This window comes from Poromitra crassiceps (genome assembly GCF_964638095.1).
Source record: "Poromitra crassiceps genome assembly, chromosome: 5".
Lineage (NCBI taxonomy): Eukaryota > Metazoa > Chordata > Actinopteri > Beryciformes > Melamphaidae > Poromitra > Poromitra crassiceps.
The window spans coordinates 31,017,769-31,028,517 of NC_139642.1; the positions used below are offsets into that span (position 1 = coordinate 31,017,769).

The following is a 10,749-nucleotide window of genomic DNA, read 5'->3' on the forward strand; positions in this document are numbered from 1 at the left end:
GCATTTCCGCATCATCTGCGGGTCCTTTCCTGTCTACGGCCCATTGGAAGATGGCGGTGCAAATCTCCAAGAAGAGGAAGGTTAGCGCTGTGTAACACAAATTTATCATTACAAAAAGTGGATTTCTGAAAAATGGTCTTCTATCGGTTTAGATATGAGAACTTTGTGTTCTCTCCGCGGTCCGTTGATCTTGTCGCCCGCCGTTTCAGAGAGGATTGATCCAGATGCTACCGGCTCCGTGCCCTCCTCAATGCGCTAACATGGCACTGACTAGCGTTACCGGGGCGGTAGATGGGTAGTAACAGCAGCCCGTTTTCTTAGAAAGAATTCGGGTGAGACCTCAAGGCAAGTGCAGGTCTCCAGGTCTCCATTTAATTTTTTCAGACGAGAAACCACGGACAAGTCGCATCTTAAACACGGTTAATGAGGTTAGCCTACGTATGCATGGAGTTGAACGGAAGGTTAGCTAACTAGCAAAACAAGCTAAAGCGATATAACGTATATAACGTTAAAGAGTTGTAACCTCGTTGCAAACAACACGTGTAAAGTGTCGGGTTCATTAAATAACGTTAGTGCATTACGAACGTGTTGATTTTAATGATTCATCCATGACCAGTAGACAGTCAGTTTCTACTGTGTAAGATTCTACGAACTGTCACTGATGCTAAACATGGTGGACTTGTTTGGCTCCAGTGTTGTAGTATTAATTTGGATTGTATTATTACTACTTTTGGGCCTCATACAGTATGTTCCAAATGTATACGTGCGTTATATACATGCATATAAATGTTTTATTGTCTCATATTCTGCTTGTGAGACTCAAACAAAACCTCAACTAACAGCATATCACCTTAATGAAGATCATTACCATGATACAGCCAGAGTAGACCAGAAAGCCTAGATTATTGTCCAAATTTAAGGTTAAGGCTGACATGGGACTCATTGAGACAAATGCCGAGTCCTATACATGTACTCTCCAGTTGATGCAGCTAATGAACAACATTAACGCTGACTGTTTCCTCTCCACAGTTCGTCTCAGACGGAATCTTCAAGGCCGAGCTGAATGAGTTCTTGACTCGTGAGCTTGCCGAGGATGGCTACTCCGGTGTGGAGGTGCGTGTGACCCCAACCAGGACCGAGATCATCATCCTGGCCACAAGGTGAGCGTGTAGACCTGGCTGTGAGAGACACAGTAGTGGAACCTGCATGAACAAATGTGTCTAGTTTGAGGAATCTGTACGGGGTAACAGCCAAGCCCTTTAAATATTTGCTGGGTTAGTATCAGTTTTAGTTTCTGGGTGTTCATCCATAAACATGTCGCAAATATCGCATGATCACCGCTCTATCACAATGTTCAGTGGGATTGCGGGGAAAAACGGAACCATGACTATAACAGAACAATTTGCTGATGCACATGATGCTGTAGCTTTATATAAATATATAAATATATAATCAAATCCTGTATTATATGGATAAATAAATGCCGGTCATGAGGCTATATTGAAGCCAGCTTTTCTTCCCTTCAGTGATGATACGATGACGAGGCAGAATGGGACAGTCTGGGTCTGCTGGTTACTGGTTCAAATCCACGTTCTGTGGTTCTGCTCCAGTTCCTCAGATCAAGGTGTCCCTTCAATTGAAGACACCGAGGCATTTGTCTGAGAAGGGTTGCAGCAGAATCATATACCGTAAATTCCGGACTATAAGACGCACCGGTGTATAAGCCGCGGGACCAAAATTGACTATTTTTTTCTTCTATAAGCCGCACCGGTCTATAAGCCGCGGGTGTTTTGATGTTTAATTACCATATGAAAGGGTTCGTGCACAGAGAGGAATGTCGGGAAAGCGATGGCTGTTTGGGGAAGCTCCCATTTATTAACATTTCAACAAAACAAAACAAAAGTCAGGTCACTAATCCCCAGACAAAATCACACAACAATAGGCTATATGTGCAGCAAACCTGTAACCAGAGAAGTCAAGTCACTAATGCTCGTCTTCCTCTTCTTCCTGCGTACTGAAACCACCAAAGTCCTCATCTTCAGTGTCGGAAACGAACAGGTTCAGGGTGGCTTCGTCAACCACTCTCCTCTCTCCTTCATTGTCACTCAAAACCAACGAACTCCTCTTCATCTATAGCTGTGTTTCCATTACAGTTTTTCGCAAAAGAATTGCGATATTTCTACAACTTCGACAATGTACAATTGCGACTTGTAGGCGTTTCCATTGAAGTTGCGTTTGAGTGATTCCCCGTTGCAGCAGCTGCCACAGTGATTACGCACGGGGATCTGCCCCATATCCCGTCCCCTGCATGCTCAAATCCAACCAATGGTCAATGGAAATCCCAACATGAAGTTACAATGCATATAAACGAGCCTGATTATCAATTCAAAAGAAAATGAGTCGCAAAATGTTGCTGGCTGCGTGAATGCAGTCAGCGCGACAGGCAGAGGAAAAAAGGTAGCCTAATAGCCTACAACTGGTCCGATTTAGAGATGGAGGGGGGAAAAGGCTGATTTGGTTCTATAATTGCACCTGAAACGTGTGCAATGTATTAGCCTACTCACAGTCACTGTATTCACTTCAGACAGCACCACCGCACCAGTGTGTGCTTTTCATCCTCTCATCTCGCCGCTGTGCCAAATGCGCGCACACAGGCAGCCTGCTGTCACCATGGACCGATTTCTGCCATTAAACATTATCTAATTTGCCCGGCTACGCTTTTGCACAACACTCGTCTTTCTGCTAGGTAGCGTTGCTTCAAAGTTTTCCACTTGCTGCGGAGGTTTTGACACGGCTATCGAACCTTACTTACCAAACTTATTTTCCGCTCCTTTTCCAAGGGATAATATGGGTCACATGACGTGCAAATGCGAAAAATGTGTTTCCATTACACTTTTGCGATAAACTGCTATATCGACACGTCTGAAAAACCACCTCATGATCATCTACTGCTCGTTCTCATGCTGTCGAGAACGAGCAAAGCTTTTTTTTGGTGAAAGAATCCTCCAGGGCGCTTCTTGTTAACAGTCCGAGTGAGTGGCAGGTCGAACGTCAAAGGCACTTCATCCATATTTATGATCTGCTCCGGTTCGATGGAATATTCCTTGATCTTCCTTTGTGTGAATTCGCCGAAGTTTGTGATTTTCTCCTGGTAGTCGGGGGAGGGAGTTGATGGGCTTGTGGCCGTTTGCTTACCGTAATTACCATATGTAAGTGGTCACGCACAGAGGGGATTGTCGGGAAAGAGATGGCTGTTTGAGGAAGCTCCCATTTACCGTATTACCATAACATTTCAACAAAACAACATAACACAACACCACCGTTGTTTATTTTTACAGTGCACACAGTGTCCGCGGTGTGGTGAAAAGAGGGCAAGAGAGGAAATTAAAACAGAAGTGGATTTATAGTTAGAAAGAGTGCTAAAAAAGAGAGATTTTTTTTTTTTTTTTTTTTTTTTCTGAAAAAATCCATAGATAAGACGCACCGTTATATAAGCCGCAGGGGCCAAAAAACGGGAAAAAAGCCGCGGCTTATAGTCCGGAATTTACGGTAGTATGTTCTCAATTCAAAACGGAGCCAACAAAGGTTAATGTTCCTCACGGACCCAAATTGAGTAAAGACATTTTCAGTGTTATGTCCCATTCTAATAAAAAAAAATATTCTCGTATTTCCGGCTCACCAGAAATGGGCTGGAGAGGCATTTTTGTTCCCAACCTATATTTTTAATAGAAGATAATATGCAGGATGTTTGACTGAATTGTCTCTCTCTGACAGTTGTATGCTGAGAAAGTGGCAACCCGCGGTCTGTGCGCAATCGCTCAGGCAGAGTATCCATACATTTCAATGTTCATTTAATGTTTTCCAGGACCCAGAATGTTCTGGGAGAGAAGGGCCGTCGTATCAGAGAGCTGACAGCTGTGGTCCAGAAGAGGTTCGGTTTCCCTGAGGGCAGCGTGGAGGTAAGACCCGAGAAGAAGCAATATTCAGAGGAATGGCCCAAACTGAAGGCCACCGCTCAGCCATAGTACTTTAAATCTTGCAGCACAGAACAAAAGTTACATCTAAATAATAGCTATAAAGTATTTTGTTCATTTGCATATTATAATGCTGAAGTAAAAGTGTATATATATATGTAGCCTTCTTGTTTTCTTTTTTGTTGAAATCCTATAAGAAGAGTCATGATGGGAACAATAGTACTATTTCATAATCACTTTTGTCAAACATTGAATTGGCATGGACATTTAAAGTTGAGAATTGATTTTTTTTTACCAAATTATTATTTTTCTAATCCATGTAAATGCTGTGGTTTATAATTCGGTTTTTTAATCTACTGATTGTTAAGAAATTGTGCTTCATATATTCATAGTTGATTATTAGGCTACAACGGCTATGTTGGAGTAATTATCAAAATTTAAGGCTTGACTGCGACTACATTACTGGAGTATTTCAATCAAGGCCTTGGCCGATCAAATCCTGTATTATATGGATAAATAAATGCCGGTCATGAGGCTATATTGAAGCCAGCTTTTCTTCCCTTCAGTGATGATACGATGACGAGGCAGAATGGGACAGTCTGGGTCTGCTGGTTACTGGTTCAAATCCACGTTCTGTGGTTCTGCTCCAGTTCCTCAGATCAAGGTGTCCCTTCAATTGAAGACACCGAGGCATTTGTCTGAGAAGGGTTGCAGCAGAATCATATAGTATGTTCTCAATTCAAAACGGAGCCAACAAAGGTTAATGTTCCTCACGGACCCAAATTGAGTAAAGGCATTTTCAGTGTTACGTTCCATTCTAACAAAAAAAATATTCTCGTACTTCCGGCTCACCAGAAATGGGCTGGAGAGGCATTTTTGTTCCCAACCTACATTATATTTTTAATAGAAGATAATATGCAGGATGTTTGACTGAATTGTCTCTTCCTCCTCTCTCTGACAGTTGTATGCTGAGAAAGTAGCAACCCGCGGTCTGTGCGCCATCGCTCAGGCAGAGTCTCTGCGCTACAAGCTGCTGGGAGGTCTGGCTGTGCGTAGGTACGTACCATGTCTCAACCACTGTGCTGCTAGCCTGGTAACCAGCCCCAATGAATCCTTCATTACGGTCTGGACGCAAGCCTGTCTGCCACTGATTTGGTGATATATTTTTTTAGCCCCAACTGGTTGGTTTCTCTCTATCGTCAACCTCTGACCAATCGCAGTAGCAAAGCAGGACAACTTTGACGATTCTGCACCAAAGAACTTAACATTGATAAGAACTGAAGGCTGATAGGTTGTTCCACTCCAACATTGAGGCGGGAGCGCTGTTGTAAAATAAACACAGGCTTTGTCTCTTGCCTTCAATACTTTGTCTGCTTCTACATCCAGGTACCTACCAACACCGGTTAACTTTAGCTGCTAGCCGTAGCTCAACAACCGGCCAACAGATTTCAAAGCTGATGGGTTACTGGAAAGAGCTTGAATGATCATAGTTACCCTACAATCCCCAGTTATATCCTGCTTGTTATCCTGTTTGGATTGGAGTCTTGGAGAAGCTACTTTTGTTATAGTTCTAAAAAAAAGGGGGGGAAACAACAAACAAGACAGTAGGCATTTTAATGCTAGTCAGTCCTGCAGAAATCTGATAAATGTGAATTTAATGCTTATTAAAACCAAATTATCCTTCCTTCGGTGATGATACGATGACGAGTCGGAACAGGGGACAGTCTGTTTCGGGGGTTTGCTGGTTCAGGGCCACGTTCTGTGGTTCTGCTCCGGTTCCTCCGTTCAGTGTGTCCTTCAGTTGAAGACATCGAGGCATTTGTCTGAGAAGGGCTAAGGATTACCAACTACCAAGAAAAGGATTTCGTTTTTTTTTAACCTGGACCCCTCTCCTCACATTAATTATGATCTGGCGACTCACCCAGTGATCTCCGCAGCGTTTCTGGCCGTCCTAGTGTTGTTTTGAGATCAATAGCGTCCAAGCCAGTCGTAAAATGGAGCTCTGAGGGGGCCAAGTGGCAGCCTGTCTTTCCTGCATCTAAATAGCCAGTTTTATTCCTGTTTTCGCCACATATCGTCATAATCTCATCCCTCAACAACCACCAGACTGATATTTCCCCCCGGGCTGTTCCCTGGAGTCTCCCAGGGATCAAATTACCTCATTTGTGATCTCGGTCACCAAGTCTCGTCAAGTCCCGCGATACTTTCCTGCCGGCTGGCCAACTACGGTAGTTGGCCAGCCTTTAAGTGAATGAATAACTCCCTGCCTCAATGGGTCTCTTGCCTTCAATACTCTGTCTGCTACATCCAGGTGCATACACCAGTTAACTTTAGCTGCTAGCCGTAGCTCAACAACTGGCCAACGGAATTCAAAGCTGATGGGTTACTGGAAAGAGCGTGACTTTAACTGGAGGTTAACAAGTGAAACGTTTGGTCACTCACACTGGTGTTATGAGTCCGTGACGGTGAAGTGGTTACATCCATGGATGTATTAAAAGAAGCAGCAGTACTGGGCTTAGCTAACGTAGCTAACAGCTAGCCATTTAACATACAGGTGTGTTGTTGCAGTGCTCTGTAATGAGTCATCGTTTATGTTAGACGCCGCCTACACCGACCAGCCAATCACGTGTCCCGGACAGTATCTGTCCTGAATAATCGCCAGTGGATGGGCTTGGGTCCAGACCCATGTGAAGAATGCTCACAAATGCCATTCATATGGGGGGTGGATACCAGGCTACTGTGCTGCAGCATTTAAACATCAAATCGTTACCAGTAACTTACACATACATTTGTGAAACATAATCACTGTAATCTCTTCTCCCAGGGCGTGTTATGGTGTTCTGAGGTTCATCATGGAGAGCGGCGCTAAGGGCTGTGAGGTTGTGGTGTCTGGCAAGCTGAGGGGTCAGAGGGCCAAGTCCATGAAGTTTGTGGATGGCCTGATGATTCACAGTGGAGACCCCGTCAACTACTACGTCGACACAGCCGTCCGCCACGTCCTGCTGAGGCAGGGTGAGTACAGACCAAACTGGGACAACACAGCATCTCAACGTCTGACTAACTTCTCTAAAGCCTGAAGTATGTTGGAGCAGAGTGAAAGCCCGGTGAATCCAGGGTTAGATGGTGTCATTCTTTGTGCTGAACCTCCTCTGGAGCAAGGCTAAAGGTCATCAGGGCTGATGGTTCTCCCACTTAACAAAGGTTCTCTGCTACACACTGATGGTCTTCTGGCCAATTTGGTGTCCGGCAGCAGTATGGTCGAGGGAGCAGGACTGTTCATGAACAGAGGACACACGTTTTCAAGCCTTTATATTATGGCCTGACCGTGATGAAGCCTGTAGGGAAAACACATGGTTTGCTCCAATCTATGTGCTGCTCATTAACCGAAATAACCGACAAGATTAAAATGGACTATTTATAGCCTAATGCATTGCCCTGGCTGGCGAAGTCGGAGCAACACTTATTCACGTTTCAACGCTCAGATGACAATTAAATGTGAAGATAGCCTACACAATACACAGCACGTCGCCTGCACGAGTTATTTAAGAAATGGATTGTATAGCTTATTTTTTGTTTACCATGCAGCAAATGTTTTTTTTTTACTACTTGGGGTAAACTAAACTTTTCTTTAAACTGATTAACTGATCGGTTAATGTTTAAATGGTCGGTTATCGGTTGACATCTATCAAGCATCTGAATTGATGATGGAAATGATTAGTTACCCTACAATCCCCAGTTATATCCTGCTTGTTATCCTGTTTGGATTGGAGTCTTGGAGAAGCTACTTTTGTTCTAGTTCTTAAAAAAAAAGAGGGAAAACAACAAACACAAGACAGTAGGCATTTGAATACTGGTCCTGCAGAAATCTGTACTAACGATAGATGTGAATTTAGTGCTTATTAAAACCAAATTATCCTTCCTTCGGTGATGATACGATGACGAGTCGGAACAGGACGCAGTCTGTTTCGGGGGTTTTCTGGTTCAGGGCCACGTTCTGTGGTTCTGCTCCGGTTCCTCCGATCAGTGTGTCCTTCAGGTGAAGACATCGAGGCATTTGTCTGAGAAGGGCTAAGGATTACCAACTACCAAGAATCAAAATCAGATGACTGTTCTGGTCCAGACTCGCACATTTAACAGCAGCTATACGTGTTAAGTGAATGAGTAACTCCCTGCCTCAATCGGTGCTACTAGTGCTACTTTACTGACAATTATAACAAATATATAATAATATAGGAATTAAAAGCTCCTACCATGGCCAATGCCAACATTCGTTTAGATATTTTCACTATTCCACCCAGAAGAGAGACATCTCTCAGCTGTGTGTGTGCTATGCGACACATTGTGACAGACTCATGTCTTGTCTTAAACTTATTGCAAATTCAAGCAGAGTTAAGTGTGGGAAGCATTGCAGTACCGGATGCACATGCACCAATGTGTGAATGCGACTGCATGTACACTCTAAAATAATGGTTGCAGTCTGGAGCCCTGGTTGCATGGGAGTACCTTGAAAATAAGTGCTATCCACCTTATTTTTGGTGGCCATTTTTGCCTGATCTGCATGATGGGTGCTTCTTCCGGTGTGATCCTCCCAGCCTTGTTGCTGACAGCTTGACACCCGTCTGGGCGAACGTAGCAAATCACTAATCAGGTCCAGCTTGGCAAAAATCTTGTCGATAAATATCCCTTAAGAGCGCAGTGCATTCATGGGTAATCGCCTGCTGTGGCTAATTAGCCGCTAGTTAGTTATGTTACATGGCAGTAAAACACCACTGAATGACCAAATTGATATAACTTTTAACCATTTCGAGTAACACTGTTTCCATACGGATCACCGGCGTTAGTTTGTTGTTTATAACGTGGCTATATTCATAACGTTTTCTATCTCGGATGCGTTATTTCGAATCGCACATAGGTTACGCCTGGCGCAACCTATGGGTTTTAGGACGAAACAGACTCGGGCCACTAACGTCATCGTAAGAGCACAATATTCCTGGAATGCAAGTGTAACTAAACAGTTACATGTCCTCTGCATTCTACATAGAATTAAGATATTACGGGTTGTTTTATTTTGTGTTACATACTTATTGACCAAGTTATGTTCAATTCAGCCAGGGTACAAGAGACTGAGTGTAGGTGGCCATCTTTTCAAATCAAGTAGAATACCATTTAGGAAATAGCAAGCTGCAACAATAAGTCACATTAAACCGGACCTTGTACGCACAATTATTTTTTACAGTGGGGCATTCAAAAATAAGGTGGATATAAATGCAATAAATTATTATTAAGCTACTGGTGAGGTGAAAAGTTTTGATTAAAATGTAAACCTAACAAAGGTATATCCAAAGTGTTGAATAGTTTGACCCATTTTTTTTGTAACCAATAATTTGTCTTTATCTTGTCTATCCGATATCAAACAGAAATCGATAAGAAAAAAAGAAGGTACCTCAAAATAGTTTAGTTTATTACGACAAACTACGGTTAACTCTAACGTAACTATATTGAGGTGATTTCTTGATTTCTAATGACTATTTTAAATAAAGCATTTCATCAACTAATTCTGAATGGAGCTATCCAGATAGTTTACTAATGTCTATTGGTGTGTGTCCTCAGGTGTGCTGGGCATCAAGGTGAAGATCATGCTGCCCTGGGACCCCAGCGGCAAGATCGGTCCCAAGAAGCCCCTGCCCGACCACGTCAGCATTGTGGAGCCCAAGGAGGAGCATCTGCCCTCCACACCCGTCTCTGAGCAGAAGGGAGCCAAGCCCGAGGCGCCCGTCATGCCCCAGGGAGCCCCCGTTCCCACCGTATAAGAGGGTGAGAGGATGCACTCTGGCTCCTGTCTCGGGTTAATTTTCTGTGTTCACTAGGTGAACTGCCAGTCCGTTTTTGTTCTCTTCAACCAAAGAATAAGATGCCATGAAACTGTAGGACCAACCCTTGTTTTACTCCAAGGGTGAAGCCAGTATATGTTCAGTGGGTGAATGACGTTGCCCTTCAGTGATGATACGATGACGAGTCGGAACAGGACCCGCTCTGCTTCTGCAGGTTGCTGGTTCAGACCACGTTCTGTGGTTCTGCTCCAGTTCCTCAGAGGCAGCGTGTCTTTTTCAGTTGAAGACACAAGAGGCATTTGTCTGAGAAGGGTTATAGCGATATGAACATACTGTCTCCCACTTAAAATACGTCACAAATTGTTTGACTCGCTAAGAATGATACACAATTAAAATGACAGAATTCCTACTCTGGATGATAGGAATTTATTTTATCTTTTGATAAAATACAGAAAACTCAAACCACGGGGGGGGGGCGGTCCTGTTTAGATTTGATCTGACCTACAAAGTGTATTGGTGTCCTTTTTATTAATAAATGAGTCCTGAGCTGACATGAACGTTGCTCAGCTGTTGGTGTCAGAAAAATACACACCTTGAAATGTGAAATTTAGTAAAGTTATTCATACTGTTTTGTCTGTTGCAGGTTTTCACCATTCCCCCAGATGGAAAGACCCTCTGTTTTTTGTGTACAAAAACAATAAAATCTGGAAAATATGCCAATGTGTTGTGGTCCGCCTGTTGTCTATTGAGTTTTCCCATGTCACATGCATTTCCTACCAATATGGTGCTTTATCATATACATAGCTCATTGGCTGTGGCTTTCAGATAATAGGCATACACATGCGTCTGCAAGAGTTATGTAAGAATATTCTATTGCCATATTATTTACACAAGGTATAAATGACTCAGACCACTGCATAATTGCTCTGATAATAAGATTACTT

The 10,749-nt window shown here is 43.3% G+C and overlaps 1 protein-coding gene across 1 annotated transcript; it reads left to right on the forward strand.

Moving 5' to 3' along the window:
* Window positions 1-10,527, forward strand: rps3 (ribosomal protein S3). The gene is made up of 7 exons (XM_083637790.1): window positions 1-80; window positions 1,030-1,160; window positions 3,866-3,959; window positions 4,936-5,030; window positions 6,799-6,986; window positions 9,585-9,788; window positions 10,449-10,527. The coding sequence occupies exons 1-6, from the start codon at window positions 51-53 to the stop codon at window positions 9,782-9,784; spliced, it is 738 nt and encodes a 245-aa protein (XP_083493916.1). The 5' UTR covers window positions 1-50; the 3' UTR covers window positions 9,785-9,788; window positions 10,449-10,527.
* The last annotated feature ends 222 nt before the right edge of the window (window positions 10,528-10,749 follow it).